General features: G+C 34.3%; 1 protein-coding gene across 1 annotated transcript; it reads left to right on the forward strand.

Moving 5' to 3' along the window:
• The first annotated feature begins 12 nt into the window (after positions 1 to 12).
• On the forward strand, positions 13 to 17725 carry LOC126821606 (leucine-rich repeat-containing protein 57). Its single transcript, XM_050550069.2, has 5 exons — positions 13 to 173; positions 7571 to 7706; positions 9366 to 9634; positions 11553 to 11738; positions 12775 to 17725. The coding sequence occupies exons 1-5, from the start codon at positions 90 to 92 to the stop codon at positions 12814 to 12816; spliced, it is 717 nt and encodes a 238-aa protein (XP_050406026.1). The 5' UTR covers positions 13 to 89; the 3' UTR covers positions 12817 to 17725.
• The last annotated feature ends 1656 nt before the right edge of the window (positions 17726 to 19381 follow it).

Genomic DNA, 19381 nt, shown 5'->3' on the forward strand with positions numbered 1-19381 from the left:
CGGATTAGGAAGGGAGGTAACTCTAAGTATTTGTTTTTAATTACTATTTCTTGACGGAAAATGCAATAAAACAATTATTTTACCATATCATGGGAAATTCCCCGATCAAGCAGCACATTCAGACAGCAGAAAAAACTGGTGTCTGCCAGTTATGTAAGCTTGGAATTAAAGAGGTGAGTAAAACAACATTTCTTATAAGAAAACTAATGTCATTTTTTTCCCTTGTCACCCAGACTGCATACCACAGGACAGGCCATAGACTACTTTATTTTTTCTCAGAACTCAAAACATTTTTGTTGTTTGTGCAAATTCCATTTGAAGCACAAATTTGCAAAGAAAATGTAAATACGAGAAGTGACTAAGAACGGCAAACAATGTGTCATTTCACCAATGCAAAAATTCGCAGGATGCCGGTATTGCCGGAACAGTAGTAGTACTAGTAGTTAGTTGTATTTTACGTCCGCTTCCATTGCCGGAACAAGCACTGTCGCATTTATATAAGGCAGAGACACTTCCTTTATATAAATTAAAATTTAACTTTCAATCATTACTTTTGATATATATATGTACAGTAGACTACTTGTATTGCTTGTCTTTAAGAGACTCTTAGTATAAGATAGGGGTGATAACTGTCATTGGATGATTGAAGTATTTTCAATTATAGTTTTACTGATTACCTGCAGGAAAAGCACCCGTATTGATTCGATAATTGAGATCAGTAGGGCCTAATAAAATAATTTTTTGCTTTGACAAGGTCTTATAATGAGGATGGTCATTAAATTGTATGTAAAATTTATAACAAATCAGTGTACAAACAAAACTGATTACCGTACTCTTGTAGATGATCAAGAATTACTTTAAGAACAGAGTTACTGTAATAATTAATTCTTAAAATTTGAACAAGTTGTTTAGATATAACCAGTACTCAGACAAAGGAGTCAAGACTGAATTTCAACAATTTCTAATTGCTCTTGAATAATTTGCAGAGTTATATGCTGATGCTTTAGCGGCAAAAGCTATGATCACATGCCAATTATGCATTAGTTACATAAAGGCTAGAGAACTATACATGTAGCCTACATGTATTATCTAGTCATTATGAAATCTATCAGTCCAAAATATTTAACCTCTCCCATGCCTTTTATTAGTCTATATTACTCTATATAGGTTTTCTCTCTATCCGTCCATATTCATCAAGTCATTTTTGTTTCTTGAATATTTTAAAATTTGCCATTTACATGTATGTGGTTGTATATTGTCTTCAACCCTGTCTACATGTAGGGGCAAACAAAAGTTAGCCGCTTGAAATTTATACACAGTGTTTATTTTAATGAGATGAAGAATTTTACTTATTTTCAACAATTTCAGATAATTACCTTCAGAATGACCTCTTGTGACATGTTCAAGCAGGCACATGTTTTTAGGAGTCTGCACTTACATGTATATTAACCTGACCAATCTGATTAAAACAGAGATCCTATTTCCTTTCGATTTTTATAGTTCATAATTTGGTTTTACTTGTCCTTACTACAGTAGGATCTGGAAGAGTTGTTATCACCGACGTTCTGGTTGAAGTGAGGGATTAGCCTATGAAACGGTCTGTTACGGCGAGTTCTTGCCGTGCGATGCACAGAACTGTGGGTAAACCACTAGAAATGTCAACGTTGATTGACTAATCAACGTCCGATGTCATAGGTTCAAAAGCCACTTGGATGATCCCTGACACGACCTTCCAGTACAACCGATCATTGAAAGTATAAAAAAACAAAACAAAATATAGATCTGTATTTTAATCAGATTGTTAACCTGACAACAATCGAGCTAATCCATTTTGAAGACAGTGTTTTTTTACCATTCATCTCCCTTCATTTATTTTGGGTAACAGTCGTCTAGAGGAGGTCTCCTAACAAGACATTTTCAAACCATCCACTGGGTAAAATATCCATTTTTAAATAATACTACTATATAGTAATAATTAATTTATATAATTTCTATTGCCAGTAATATAATTACTGTTCTCTGGCACTGGTTACATTTTGTTATATGAAAACAGAACATATAAGAATAAGCATCAATTTAAATAGAGTATAAAAACTAAAAAAATCAAAATAAAATGTAAATGTAACTACTGGACTAAAACCGTAAAAGAAATATAAAAAGTATAAATTAAACCCTAAAAACTGTAATAATCTTTTAAAAACTACAATAATCTTGAAAAAAATGTGTCTTTAATCTATGTTTACAAATAGAAGTTGAATCTGATAGCTTAACATAAAGAAAATTCCAAAGAAATGGAACAGCAAAGGGAAAAGAACAGTTTCCATAGGATGTATTAGGATACAGAGGAATAAGAAGGTTTTTATTCTGGTATCAGAGAGTACTAGTTGAAGTGTGAAGTTAAAGTAAAGATTTAAGATAAGCTGGAGAGTCATCAAAGTGTAAAGAAGAATATGTTATGAAGAAAGAAACTTGTAATTAATGTGATGTTATATAGGGAGTCTATATAAAGATCATGAAGCACGGGAGTGATATGTTCTGTCGTTTTAGTTTGGGTAATAATACAGGCTGCTGTGACACTACGGGTACCGATGTGACTACCATGGTCACAGACTCCAATAGATGACTGGATGATAGTACCCTACTTTCAGCAATTGATTGTGGGAGAAAATGTTTGTGAGTCTAAGAAAATTGAATCTTGCAAAATACCTACTTAGCCTATTTCTCGTTGTTACCTTTCCTAGAACTAAAATAACCTCTATAGTATTGCACTGCTTTATTTGGAATATTCTGGAGAAGATTGAGCTAATTAGAAGAAAGATTATATTAAAGAGAATTGCAGTAGTCAAGGCGTGATGTAACATGAGTATTAACATTTAACAAGTAACAATATCTAAAATATTTCTGATTCGTCCAATGTTATACAATTGAAAATTGGTTGATTTACATACAGATGCTATGTGAGTGTTCATATTTAAATTCGTATCAAAGTATAAACCAAGATTATGCAGAACTGCAGATTATCAGTTGGAGAAAGGCTGGAACTAACTGCCAATTTAAATTTCAGTGATTGAAATTTTTCCAGTTTTTGATTTGATCCAAAGTTTAACAAAAACAATTCTAATTTATTATCATTTCATTTAAGAAAGTTGTTGATCATCCACTCTTTGATAGACAAAGCACATTTTTCCAGATCAGTGATACATGTATCAGCAGATTGAGATTCCAGCAAAATATTCAAGATTATGGTGCTGTATAAGCAGTAAAAAGTAGTGGCCAGAGCACAGAACCTTGTGGAAGTCCATAAGGTAGATTGACAGTGGAGTCATGATAGCTGAGTAATTTATAGTCCACATTTGGAGATATCCGAAAATTGAGTTGTGTTGATCACCCGCCAGTTATTAATTCTGTGGAATATCTTCTTTCTAACTCATAATTTAGCCAGACTTGATTAATAATTTGTCTCTCTTGCTTAAAGTGTTGATAAAAATCATACACACAGAATAAAATCACCATCAACAATAGCCAAAACGACAGGCTTGTGAACATTTTTAACAATTAATGTAGATACACAAATAGATTTGGTCACGTCTGAGATATGCAAGAAATTATGAAAATCAAACTTCTCTTGCTATAAAATTAAAGTTATGCACATTATTCTTTTCTTAGATCCAGAAGGAATGTGCTATTGTCCATAAAAAGACCCCTCCCAGGATACTATTACAAACCTTGAAGTTATATGGATTCTCCAGGAATTGTGACTACGATGCTCACCTTATACCCTTGTTGTAATGCTGACAATGTACCTGAAGTAGGGTTTATCACATGTATATGAGTCATTAAAAGGTGGTCAATTTAGGCATTCCCTCTTTATTATGACTTGAAAATAAAATTTACAATCAGATTCGGTTGAATGTATTGGCTTGTTTTGTGCGATGACAACCTGTCGAAACATATATTTCGCCAGCAGGTAAGTCATCAAACCAGTTTTGAGCTGAAGGACAGATGGCGGACATGTAAAAGCCACGCATGAGCTCTGATGTTTTGTTGATAAAAGTGTGAAATAAAAGAAAGATACATGTATATGGCTATTTCTTGCATGGAGTGAGATAGAATAACAAACAATGATTAAGTGAGTGTTCCCAAGAGTTTACAGAAGAAAAATCTATATGTTTATGTCATTGCACTTTCAAACATTATGGTGGTAGATTGTAGCTGAACAAAAGAGAGTAACACCCACTACAGTGGAGAATATTTTTTTTTTTTTTTTTTAAGCAATATTTTTATTCAGATTTTTTTTGTATCAAGGAAGTTGAATATTGATAGTGATTTAAAAAAAATGAGCTCAAAACATAAAAAAAACTATTTGAGTACATCTATTGTAATAACAAGAAGTGGGCGGGATGATGAAACTTTTTATCAGAAGATCTTATATCTATATTCAAGTCGCTGAGTGAAATAAAAGATTAATTGAAGAATATGGTAACAGCTGGTATGTTAGATAAGATGTAACTAAAAAAACATGGTGACTGGGAATATGTTAAACAATATTTTAGAAAAGACATTGAGTAGATTCTTAGATGACATAAATTTTAAAATTCAAGTGCATGTAAGAAAGGAATTATCTGTTGAGCTGGAAGTCCTTGAAATGGGAAGAGAAAAGGTGAAATGCGAGATTACAAAACAAAAGGAAATAAATGAATCTCTACAAGATGAGATAGATTGTTATAAAAAACACTGCATAGACATGGTTTTAATATCCAAATCAGTCCTCATTACTGCTTATCGGAATGGACAATACTCAAGAAAAAAATCCATTAAAATACTAGGCATACAAGAGCACAGAGAAAATTTAAGAACTAAATTTCTGCAACTGTCATAATTTCGCACCAGTCAAGATTTACCCTTCAGAAATGATCGCTATCCACCAAATCCCCACAGATATGCCTAGACCTATCATATTGAAACTTGTAACATCAGACACAAAAACTGCTATTATGGCAAAAAGGCATAATTATAGAATGCAATGTCTGGAACAATTGTGTTGGTCATATGTGAGAGTGAAAATATATAACTGTATGGGCAATTTACCTGTCAGTCAATTTACATTCCATGAAAAAAGAATTTTAAAACTTTACAAAAATACTTTAAATTGGGATAATGCTCAAAAGAAAAATCACCTTCTGCATTTAAAGTCCTTTAAAATTTTTGAAGTGAAAGCTCTGCTCTTTAGGTATAAAACGATTTTGTAACATAGGTAATAACTCAGGAAGATAGGATCATAAATAACTAAAATTCAATAGGATTCTTCTTTTTGATAATAGGATAGATAACAAACGACACTTCCAGATATTTATAATAAGAACCGTCCAATAAAAAGCTTCATAATGTCAGCTTGTAGTTAATAAGTCCCTGCACTTATATTTAGTCCTTGGGTGCAACTAATATTATTAATTTTTCAGGGGAGATAATGTATAAAGATTTGCCATGTTAGTCCCAAATGACCACTTTCATTGAATCCTTTTTATACGTCCACATTCATAATGTGAACGTATTATGCCGTCGCCCCTGTCTGTGTGTGTGTGTGTGTGTATGTATGTATGTGTGTGTGTGTGTGTGTGTGTGTGTGTGTGTGTGTGTCTGTGGTTCGCCTACAGGGCGCAATTCTTCATGGATTTTCTTCAAACTTGGTATACTTATTCCTTATACCCCAAGGAAGATCCCTATTGTTTTTGGTGCATGCCCGACCCCCCGGGGCAGAGCCACGCCCATTTCTAGTATTTGTTTGTTTGTCGTCTACAGGCCACATTTCTTAACTAATAATCTTGAAACTTTGCATACACATTCTTTGTACCCTAAGGAACATCCCTATCGTTTGGGGTGCATGCCCAACCCCCAGGGGCAGAGCCACGCCCATTTTCTTTTCGTGTGTCTTTGTGTCGCCTACAGGGCGCAATTCTTACTGGATTTTCTTCAAACTTGGTATACTTATTCCTTATACCCCAAGGAAGATCCCTATTGTTTTTGGTGCATGCCCGACCCCCAGGGGCAGAGCCACGCCCATTTCTAGTATTTGTTTGTTTGTCGTCTACAGGCCACATTTCTTAACTTATAATCTTGCATACACATTCTTTGTACCCTAAGGAACATCCCTATCGTTTGGGGTACATGCCCAACCCCCAGGGGCAGAGCCACGCCCATTTCCCATTTTCTTTTCGTGTGTCTTTGTGTCGCCTACAGGGCGCAATTCTTACTGGATTTTCTTCAAACTTGGTATACTTATTCCTTATACCCCAAGGAAGATCCCTATTGTTTTTGGTGCATGCCCGACCCCCAGGGGCAGAGCCACGCCCATTTCTAGTATTTGTTTGTTTGTCGTCTACAGGCCACATTTCTTAACTTATAATCTTGCATACACATTCTTTGTACCCTAAGGAACATCCCTATCGTTTGGGGTACATGCCCAACCCCCAGGGGCAGAGCCACACTTTATATACTTATTCTTTGTACCCTAAGGAACATTCCTATCATTTGGAACATCCTTATCATTTGGAGTAGGCCCTACATGCCCAACCCCCAGGGGCAGAGCCATGCCAATTTTCTTTTTGTGTGTCGCCTACAGGCCACAATTCTAAATCGATCATCTTGAAACTTAAAATACATATTCCTTATACCCTGAGGTTGGTCCCTTTTCTTTTGGGTGCATGCCCGATTTTGGGGAGATAACTCCATTTAACAATGTCAAACTCCATTTAACAATGTCAAACTGACGTGATATGCTTTAAATAGTTGTCACCCATGTAACATTCGGGTTTTTGTGAGTGGTTTCTGAGAGCCTTTGTTCAACTTATTTTTCAGAACGCTTTGTAAGTGTTAGAAGTATTTATACCGGTTATTTGTTGACGTTTCAAACCACCGTTTTCTCCCCCTTTCCTCCCACTGCTAAAGACCTTTTGGTACTGCAATGACAATGTCTCTCTCTCTCTCTCTCTCTCTCTCACACTAAATAAATTATAAATTCATGTAACTGCAAGTACATGTGCGTTTTCAGGATGTACATTTTTAAAAAGTCTTATGTTTGGGTGTCATTCGTTATTATAATTTAGTACCAAATTTATTATTAATAATTTGTCTTTTAAGAATATTAAGTACTTTTGTCAGATTGGGATTTAATTTCAGACTTCGGTTTCACTTGGTTCGGAGGAGATAACTCCGTCTAACAATGTCAAACTGGCGTGATATGCTTTAAAGAGTTGTCTCCCATGTAAAATTCGGCGTGATATGCTTTAAAGAGTTGTCTCCCATGTAAAATTCGGGTTTTTGTGAGTGTTTTCTGATAGCCTTTGTTAAACTTATTTTTCAGAACGCTTTGTAACCAGAGAAAATTAATAAGTGTTAGAAGCATTTATGCCGGTTATTTGTTGACGTTTCAGAACGCTTTGTAACCAGAGAAAATTAATAAAAGTGTTACAAGCATTTATACCGGTTATTTGTTTGGGTGTCATTCGTCATTAAAAGCAGAATTGGAATGTGGACGTATATTGTAGCGTTAGCGTTATGTTTTGTTTTACAGTTTCCAGAAGAACTACAATGCCTCCATAAAAATCTACGAACCCTTGATTTATCGGACAACAAATTCCAACATTTACCATCATTTATTGGCAAATTTGACAACCTTAAAAATTTGAGTTTAAGTAATAATAAATTAGGTAAGTGTATGATATTGAAGTCTGTGGGCCAGTTAGGGGGAGAGCAAGGGGAGTGACCACAGCTCTTTTAGTTCATTTGAGTAATAAAAGTTGAATCTCATTTCTTTTGTATTGCTTTTTGGACCAGGAACTGGCCGCTAACCGCTACTCATCGTCTTCTTGAGGTCACACTCTTCGAAAAAGCTTTAGGCACTGTCAATTCAAGTCCGATCAACATGAAAATTGGCATGCTTGTTCTTTGAACAATTCTGCATCGATTTGGTGAATTAGATTTTTGAGTATCATCCAACAACATAGTCAGTTTCTGGTCATACTTGCTTTTTTTTATCTTATGGCTTATAAGAACTATCTTGACTCATAATTTTATTCTACCAACCAAAAAAATAAGGTATAATGAATTTAAAATTATTCAGAACATGTTGTGGTGCCTTTTTTTATGTGCTCATTCACCTTAACTCTAGAGCCTGGCCACACATCTGATTGTGCTTTTTCCAGATAATTTTTCGGTATGTACCAACCCTCATTTATATTCACCCAGTGATGGGATTTTGCCCGTATATTCCGGACTTGTCCGAATCTTTTTTCCAAACGCCCAAAATTGTCCGACCGGGAATATGCCCAATCGGACATCAAGACATGGTGAATAATATTCAAAATTCCGAAATTAATATAGTTTACTGAGTGTATAACTACCACTCAACCCGATTACCGTCGATAATACGCTGGGTTTATTAGGTAATTAAGTGATCAACGTATTTATCGTGTTATACCGTCTATAGTATAAACCTACCTTGATTTAACTACTTAATCTGCCTTGATTGACTGACTTAATCCTTTGTCGGACAATTCATCAATCTAATCTTAAACAGAAGTCATTGCTTTCCTTTTGTCAGACTATTCATCAATTCAATAAGAATGATTATAATTTTAATCCTCCTCATTTGTCGGGCATCTTAATCGCATTGATGTGAGCCGACATCATCTATACTAAACTATTCACCCATATTTGATCGACATGGAAGTAAAGTACTTCATTACCTTAAAACAATAAATTGATATGTACAACAGTACCGGATTCTAATTACTTTTATTTCATTGTGCATTTTGTTTTTTTGTAGAAGTACTTAAATCATGTTGTAGTTACCCATACAAATTAGCAGTGTCATAATAAAATCTGTCATTCAAAACAATAGAATAATCAATAGGTAGTCTAAGCAACGAATAGTGTTTATAGATGATCTTTTTTAGAAGAGAGAGGGGGGGGGATAATGTCCACTAGACACAAGCTAGGTCACTTCGGGACTAACACATGGTTCAATTTTATTTCAATAATTCGCTTGCGTGTAGGGCTCTTTAGCAGTGGGAGGAAACCGGAAGACCAGGAGAAAAACCCACAAGGTTGGACAGACGACTATACTCCTTGTCATGTACAACCAGGGAATGTCTTTCAGAAGAAGTCACGCTAGCTTAGTGAGTATGGTGTTCGATCCCATTATTGACCTTGGAATTTTCTAGTCTGGTTTCCCCTTTTCAGTGGTGCAGGTCTGATAACCTGGCATGGAAAGATCATTTGTGTTCCTTTTATACCATTGGTAGCATATTAAAGGTCATGCAGGAAAGTAGATCAAACATTTGCAATCATTTCATTTTCTTTTTCAGAAAACCTGCCAAATGAAATTGGTAATTTGAAGAAACTGGAAGTTTTGTCATTGGATATAAATCATTTAACTGCACTACCAAGCACATTCACAAATTTAAAACACCTACGTACATTAAATCTATCAGGAAACCATATTAAATATTTCCCAATGGAGGTTTGTGGTTTAAACCAACTGGATGTAGTGGATCTGTCTAGAAATAAAATAACAACTTTACCTGATGATGTTAGTAACTTTCAGGCTATGGAGCTCAATCTTAATCAAAATCAGGTAATTTAAATCAGGGTTTATTTATTTATTTATACTCATTATATTATTAATCTATAATTTTATTATAACAGATTAAATGGGCAGGGTGATCAGTTATATCCCTATTTACAGCAACTAGTTTAAATTAGTGAAACAAAGAAGCCTATTTAATTTCAGCAATTTCCGTTTATTACGTCTAGAGTTATGGCCCTTGTTTCACTTTATTGAACCTTGTGAATGCTCTAATGCCAAAAGTTATCATCCGATCTTTCTGAAAGTGAAACGAAGAAGCCTGTTCAATTTCGTCTAGAGTTATGGCCCTTGTTTCACTTTATTGAACCTTGTGAACGCTCTAGCGCCAAATGTTATCATCTGATCTTTCTGAAATTTATATGCATTATTTAAATTAGTGAAACAAAGAATCCTATTGAATTTCAGGAATTTCCGTTCATTAGGTCTAGAGTTATGGCCTTTGTTTCACTTTATTGAACCTTGTGAACGCTCTAATGCCGAAAGTTATCACCCGGTCTTTGTGAAATTTATATGCATGATTTAATTTAGTGAAAGAAGGAAGAATATAGAATTTCAGCAGTTTCCGTCAATTACTTCTAGAGTTATGGCCCTTCTAGGCTCTAACCTCTAAAGTTATCTGCCGATCTGTATGAAATTTATATGTGCCATTCAAGTTAGTAAACAGAACAATCCTATTAAATTTCAGTTTGGTCGAGTGGATGTTAAACCCCATTTCTCTCTCTCTCTCTTGTCTTTTTTTTGAGTTCTCTTTCTTTTACTGATGTGACACAAACATTTTCTCAACAAATAATTGTAATATCAGGTTGTTTTGTATATACATGTATGTAGTTCCAAATTAAGGTTTTAAGTTTATGAATTATAAGTATCACTCGGCAAACCTCGGCAGATTCCGTTACTCTACATCTGGCCTCGGCTGTATGACGGTAAGTGATATGTACCTACGCCTATACAATTGCGATGAGGCACCGGTTTACATATTAGGAAATGTTGGACTCCATGCACGACGACCTTATGTTGGAGCTATCCTCAGGGATCATCACCGTCAGTGGCGTTTGATATGGGCTCAAGGACACCAGACATGGAGAAGAGTAGACTGGCAAAGTGTGCTCTTCAGTGATGAGAGTCACTTTCATCTTTATCACGCTGATGGCCGTCAACGTGTGTGGAGACGTCTTGGGGAATGTCTTGCTGATGGGGTGGGGGAAGTTTAATGGTGTGGGGAGGCTTCACATTTCATCACCGGACAGCCCTACACATTTGCAGGGGTCGCGTTAATGCTGTAGCCTACCGTGATGATGTCTTGCAACCAATTGTTGTTCCGATGTTTCGAGCGCACCCACAACTTCAGCACTTCCAACAGGATAATACACGTCCGCATACCGCCCGTTTTAGTATGGACTACCTGGCTGCTAACAACATCAATGTCTTGGACTGGCCAGCCATGTCTCCGGACATGGCATCGATAGAACATGTCTGGGATGAGATTGGACGCCGTCTGTATCGGAGACCACAGATGCACACCATTGCTGCTTTAGAAGCTCCTCTTGTCCAAGAATGGAACAATTTGCCCCAGGCCTTCTTTCAAACATTGGTAAATTCCATGCGATATCGCTGCACAGCGTGCGTAAGAGCCCGTGGAGGACACACGCGCTACTGACATCTGTACAAATGTGTTGTTATTGATGTGTTCCCATTTGAATATTGTTCACAATAAGAAGCAAAATAAATAAGATATGTTTACAGGATTATTTTGTTATACGAAAAACTAAGTGATGCGTTTTCTATGGCGTTCAGTATATGTTCATTGACATGATTGAGCAATTAGAAAATCAGACCTTATAGTGTCATATATATAATTAAAGGGAGACTACCATTCTTCTTACATATAAATGTGATTATGTTGCAGGTGTCTACCTTACCTGAAAGTATAGCCAGTTGTCCAAGGCTTAAAGTTATTAGACTGGAAGAAAATTGTCTGGAATTAAAAGCATTTACGCCAAAAATTCTCAAAGAGTCAAATATTGCCCTGTTTGCTATAGAAGGCAATGTTTTTGATATGAAAGCATTCCATAACATTGAAGGTTACGATGAGGTATGAAATCTTTTTGCTTTTTATTTGACAATCCTTCAGGCAAGAAAAATAATTCTCAGTTTAGACTATGTAGACCAAAAACTTACTTTGGAAATTATGTAATATTCAAACAACTGATCTTTTGAGAACAAATAAATTAAGGCCATACAAAAACAATATTCTAGTTCTTAGATGCTCCCATGTCAATTAAATAGGGGGCATATAACCTTAAACAATTTCAACAATTACTTCATATAAATATTTTCCCTCAATTACTGGAATCAATTTGAATAAAACTAGAAGTAAACTGTAGATTCATTTATCAAATACGCAATTCTGATAAATGATACTGGCATTAATGAATGATACTGGCATTAATAAATGATACTGGCATTAATGAATGATACTGGATAATTATAAATTCCTATAAACAGTGTGATGAGATAAGTCATTTAGAAGTCATTTAGCCTAGTAATGATCTTTTCACAAAAACACAAAAATAAAAACCTCCCTCCCACATTAGATTTATCTTTTGTATAGCCTAACTAATTTTCTTGCTATTGAAATATCATTTCTCTGAGGCTATTTCTTGTGAACACCCTATATTCATGATCCGGTCCTTTTTATAAAATTTATATACATGTATGCTGTTTATATTGGTGAGAGAAAGAATCCTATTGAATTCCAGTAATTTTTCATACCGTTAATAGTTTTTGACCTGTAGAATCTTGTGAACACTCTTACAAGAGGTTATCATCCGATCTGTTCAAAATTTATGTACATTGTTCAGTTCAAACTAGCGAAACAAAAAAACATATTAAATTCCTGATATTGTATAGAGTTATTGTCCGTAATTGTGTTATAGGATTTTGTCAGATGTTAAGCAGTATAAAGATTTTTGTTTATGGACTGCTTTGAGTGTGTGTTTACTTGCCTGGCAATCTATCTTTTATCAAAACATATTGCAATCTGGTGGGTTCACGAAATCGACTGATACTTAGTTCAGTTCATTTTATTGTGACAGGGTTTATAATATACTTTCTTTTTTTTTTTACAGTATATGGAAAGATTCACAGCAACAAAGAAGAAATTCAACTGAAAACATCAGAATAAATTCTGGATTAAATGGGATTAATTTGAATGTTTTAAACATCTTTTCATCTACCTAAATCTATATCAACAAACCAAGGAGTGAACGGACTGTGTATTGTTTATTGATAATCATTAATTTACTTTACAATCATCATGATAACACAATCAATCCTTTGACTGCTGTAAAACTAGAAGATCAACATTAAACAAACCAAAATCTATTTGGACAAACCAAGGAATGAACTGATTGTGTATTATTGACTAATTTACTTTCTAATATTCATGATAAGACTATCAGTCCTGTAAAATATATCGAACTAGAAGATCAAAATTAAACAAAACTAAATCTATTTGGACAAACCAAGGAATGAACTGATAGTACATTAATGACTAATTTACTTTGTAATCTTCGTGATAATAAGACAATCAATTCTTGTTGTATTCTTGAAGATCAAAACAAAAATGGACAATAAAATAGATGATTGAAAAATCAAACTTGAATGAATTGAATTTTAAGCTTGAATAAATATTCTCAAATATCCATCAACTTCCTCACCAAGTCTTTGTCTCAGATTGTCTAGTAGTCAAAATACTGATAGACCCACCACTAATTCCTTAAGAAGTTTTTATATTGCCAAGTTGTAACTCCAAAATCCCTAAGTGGATTTCAATGGATTTTACAAGTTGGTACCAAAAAAACTTCTAAAGGAATTATAGTGGTGGGTTGACCCCTATATTGGTGTATTTTGACAAGACTATGATGGCTAAAACGATTGTGTGCATTAGTATTTAGGCATTCTCCAATGCATATCCCGCTATTTTGTAAGGAAGGACAACTCTGCTTGGGAGAATGGTAGTTAGAAATAAAATGTATTCTAAGACTATATACTTAATCAGTAGATAAAGGACAATTTTATTGTCATTTAGATATTGAGCAGGTCTCTGATAATAGATAGGTCTGTACCTGTACTACCAACTGTTCTCCCACTATGCATTAGAGAGCTAGGGTGAAAATCAGAATTTAGAATCATGTAGATTGATATTTGTATAATCTTATTTATATTAATTTCTTGCCAACAATATCAATCAATCTATGCTGCTCTGAAGGGCATGATTGATAAATAGCAAATGAAAAATAAATCGGATTTAATTGTTTTTCCATAAGTATGTGTTTTTGTGTATTGCTCTATCCAGTTACTAAATGCCTCTAAAAGATAATTATTACTGTAATTCATAGTTGTAGACTTTAGACATGCTTCTGCTGACAAATGTATGTGCACTGGAACTGTTACGGTACATAATTACTTTAGAAATTGTCAGCTGAGATTATTAAACATTCACAAGAGTATGGTTAACTGATATTAGAGTCCATATCTTTTTGTGTGGGGCCAGCTACACAAGATAACAATCTTTTTTCTATGTACCAAGAAGTAGTTATTTATTTTAATTAATGTTAATTCATGTATTATGTAATAATTATATATATATGCCTACACTAGTATAACTAGTTGATTAAATTTAATTAAATAATATAATTATTTAATTTAAAGGTACAGGTTAACATCTAATTAAATCAACTGGTAATTATTTTGAATATATAGGGAGAGGGGGGAGGGGACCGATAGAACTGAACATAAAATTGATCTCGTAAATTATTCCTCCCGTATAACCCAACCTTTAACGGCTGTGACTAAATAGTGTGCAGTAATTTTAATAACAGAACCTAAAACAAGCTCTGTCTTTATTCTAATCCCTCCTTCAACATGTATATACTCCATTTTGGGTGGGGATAACGACTTTTGTATTTCATCCGCAACATAGAAAACAGAATAATTTCAAATAATTATTACTATTCAAGTGCATTTCTGATGGATTAGATCAGTGGTTTTTATACACTGCACATTTCTGATGGATTAGATCAGTGGTTTTTATACACTGCACATTTCTGATGGATTAGAGGTTTCCAACACTTGATGAAAGTATATTTGTTCTGCAATTTGAACTGGGCCTTTAATGTCAACAAGATTATTGTTATAATGTATTAGGAGCACAATCCAGTTTCAAAAACAAAATATTTTTTAATTCATTATCAGAAATTTTTGAGTTTATATATATATATATATATATATATAATGTCAACTTTAATCAACTTTTGAAATGATCAAACCAGAATCTTATTATTATTATTATATTTATGTTTTATTGTCTTACAAAAACCTTGTAATACATGTATATATTATTGTGTTAATTATGTTATATCTTAATTATATTTGACTACCGGTATTTAATATAAGTATAGTACTGTATATTAATTGTCAGTTATTGGGATACTACTGCTAATTTTGACTATATAATAGTATTTAGTAAAGATATTGGTAATTGGCATTATATTATCTGCTGTGGGGAATTGACATAAATCATGTTTCATCACCAGGATCTTTCAGTTGGTATGGAGGGTGCAAACTCCCTCCAAAAAGATACATAAATTCATGGCAATTACTTAATTAATTAAAAAACGTACGATTTGGGGTCGCAAACCTGTCAATTATTCAATATGGCTTTGAATTTTTTTTCTAAGGCCCTTACCTTGGCCCCACCTCTGTAAAAAAAATCCTGCAATAAAACATCTACATAAAGTAGGTATACAGAAACACACGTTAACCAGCTTTGCCTCAACACAACTAGGCACTAACATGTTATTTGTTTTTATTAGTTCTCACATCGTGAAAACATCCATCTCGCTTGTTGTCATCATCATCTGATTAAAACACAGATCCTTTTTTGTTTAATTTTTATAGTTCAAAATTTGGTTTTACTTGTCTTTACTACACTAGGAGTTGGAAGAGTTGTTATCATTGACGTGTTCTGGATGATGTGAGGGATTAGCTAAAGAAACGGTCTGTTATGAAGAGCTTTTGGTGTGAGGTGCACAGAACAGTGGGTAATCCACTAGAAACATCAATGCTGATTGGTTAATCAAATGTCTGACATCATAGGGTCAAAAGTCACTCAAATGACCTGACGCGACCTCCCAAAACAACTGGTCAGATCTTCATGAAGTGTAGATCATCGAAAGTATAAAAAAAAACGAAACGAAATATAGATCTGTATTTTAATCAGATTGTCTGATATTATATTCAAAATTTCAAGATTAAAGCATCTCTCTCAAACAAGACTGAAAATCATCTATTTATAAAAGTGGTCACTTTATCAAATAACTTTCAACTTTTTTTGTCAAATGTATGTTTAAACTTTAGCTTCTCTGTTGATAAAAAAGAATATAATAGCTAAATGTAATGGAAATTTGAATTTTATAGGGATTTAAAACTTTATTAAATTTAGTTATTTCTTTACAACATTTTAATAATAGATAACTATAACTATAATCTGTTCTAGTCTATTATTGTTATTAAGCAATTGTGCTCCAGTCATGTCCTTGAATTTGTTTTAAAATATTTTTATTAAGGCTAAATTGTTACATATTTATGTTAGTATTTAATTATATCAGTGGAAATGTAAGGCTTGAGGGATGTGTTCAATAATTTGAGCAGAAGGCAGTGTGTAGAAAACGTTAAGTTTGGCACGAGCTCTGCATGAATACCAGGGAATTGTATAAAATCATAAGTCTGATACAATTTTTCTGCTCATTTAGCTACATACATGTATAGGATTAGAGTGAAGTGAGCCCAAAACTGAGACAATGCTTTGCACGTTTGTTTATTTGACGGTAATTCAATGAATTTATGAGAAAAAAAATAGACTCTGGACATGCCCATGGCTGGGTCATTATTATTGTTGAAGTTGATTTATTTGAGACAACCTTTTATTTAAAGATCGGTTGCCGCATACAAACTGGGTGATCTAATGGTATATATGGGCCAAAAACATATTCAAACTAATTAATTTGTCATAATTATGCTTCAAATCCTTCTCAAACATTGTAATTGCGAAGGAATGCCCTGCTATTAAAAATCGATCAAACCAGGTCATGTTTTCGTCACGTCTTGGGAGTCAGAGGAGAATTCATTGCATACATAAGACGATGTTGTCTTTAATCGCTTACTATTTATTACAAATATCGAATCCTAATTAAATTCTCCGATTATCCACTACCCGCGTCTTTTTCCGTCATTTTTATCTCAGAAAGTATTGTACGTCTAACTCTTCATAAAGTTTATCAACTTGTACATCAAGCGCTCAATGTTCGCTTGTGACCTTTGACATCACGCGTGCAGAAGTTCCTAATCGTCGGGCTGTTGATTAGGGGAACCCTTACATTTTTGTCCTGTATACGCTCCATGAGTGTTTTTCGGGGAATCCAGTATTTTTCTAGTAAGATTGGATATCTCTACTTTCCATATATACCAAAATTGCCATACTTTTATTAGAAATAACCACCAGATAAATACTTTTCTGGGAACCCATCTTTAAAATGACCAAATTTGATTTTTAAACAAATGAAATTGCTGATATAATAAACTCTGATGTCTTGATTGGTTTTGTAAAGAAAGTATCTGTTTATGTTTAAAATGTTCACAGATAGAGCCAATGTTGAGATATAATTGGCACAGTAAACCAACTATGAAACTAAAATAAGTAAACAAACTAATTTTGTTTCAATATTTCTAACTGAAAATTTAAATGTATCAACGTTGTTCCATCCCTAATCTATATAATATGTCAGATCAACCGAATTCAACAGTTTACTTTGACCTAAATAACAGTTCAGTATAGCTCCTTTGAGTTTCTGCCTATTCAAATAAAGATACAAATAGTTTTTGATCTTTTTCAGACATTCTCTTATTCAAGCAGGGAGATAGAATTATAATAACCCCAACTTTTATCCTTTGTATTATTATTACATGTACTATCTGTTATGTTATATAAGACTGTAAATAAATAGATCTTGAAAATCATTGAAGTGTGACTAGTTTATTATTCATGAAGAAAACTTACTTGGTGTATTACACTAGAGACTGATAACATTGAGGCAATGTTTAAATACAAGACGACTGTTTAGAAAGTTGTGAAAATTGTTTATTATTCACAGAAAGCATAAGGTTACTTAACTAGTCTAGTTTAAATACAATCATTTAGTTTTGGGGACATCGTGTTTAGTTTTGAGTACTTCATTTAGAAATTAGCAATTTGTGTAATAACTACAATAAACACTCTTAGTTATTATATGATATACTAAGAACTATACCCACGGTTGTGGGTGCCCAGGGCCAGATTAACCTTGTCGGAGGCCCAGGAAGTTGGATACGTTGGGCAGAGGCTGGTGTTAGAAAAAAGCTTGAAAACATCGCTGTGCATAGCCTCAAAGCTTAGAGGGAGGGTGGGGGGCAATCGTTTCCCAGAACATTTTGAAAAAAAGATTTGATTGGGTGCATTCAGATTTATATTCTGGGCGAGTAAATGGAACTTTTGAACTTTATCTCAACCCCAAAATGTGTCCCACTTCTGACATATGTCCCACATTCTCCCCCCCCCCCTCCCGCCCCTCTCCAACTTCCTTTATCTGGTACTGATTATGCCTCTCTAACCTGTAAAGTACCATGGACCTTTCTCATTGACAGATTTTCGTGTGGACGTATATTGTCGTCACTTCTGTCTGTCCGGACGTCTGTTCAGATTTATCGTACTGGAAATGGCCGCTCCTCCTGAACATATAATGTAAAAGTAAGTAATACCAAAGTTATGGACCCTCTAGAGGTCACAATTTTTATCCAATTTTGTTTAAACTGAAAATATATGTTTGTATCCCAAAGATCTGGGACCTCAACTTCCTGGATTATGGACACTGATTGTACGAAAAATCACTTTTTCATTTGAGCTTGTTCTCTGTCCATCTCTTGCAAAATGTTGACCTATGTTGCATGGCACAATTTTTATCCAATATTGTTTAAACTTAAAATATATGTTTGTGTCCCAAACATCTGGGACCCCAACTTCCTGGATATGGACACTGATTGTACGAAAAATCACTTTTTCATTTGAGCTCTTTCTCTGTCCATCTCTTGCAAAATGTTGATGTATGTTGTATGGCAACCACTTGTTAGCTGAAAAAAATAATTGGCATTATCTGGTAAATGTTTTCATGCTTACCTGTTAAAATTTCCTAATTTGAGTAGAATGCAGCAGGTGTGTAAATTATCAATAACTGATAATGTTGATCCAATTATTTGTTGAAATTAGACCATTTAATAAGGTAAGTTAGCATTTATTTATTATACTTTAAACAGACCACAGATGATTTAACCATAACCAGTTAGTCCCCTATTAGCACCAGTAAGCACCTCTTTAACCTCTCTGGCCGGGGGGGGGGGGGGGGGGTGTTGGATGGCTGAATGGTTAGCGTGCGCGCGCTGTATCATGAAGTCTGTCATTGAGTCGACTGGCGTGGTTTCGAATCCCCGGTTGTACGTGACAAGGAGTAGGGTCGCCTGTCCAAATTCGTGGGTTTTCTCCGGGTCCTCTGGTTTCCTCCCACTGCTAAAGACTCCTACGCGCTAGCGAATTATTGAAATAAAATTAAATCATATGTTAGTCCCGAAATGACCTAGTTTGTG

Source organism: Patella vulgata, chromosome 5 (assembly GCF_932274485.2).
Source record: "Patella vulgata chromosome 5, xgPatVulg1.2, whole genome shotgun sequence".
Classification (NCBI taxonomy): domain Eukaryota; kingdom Metazoa; phylum Mollusca; class Gastropoda; family Patellidae; genus Patella; species Patella vulgata.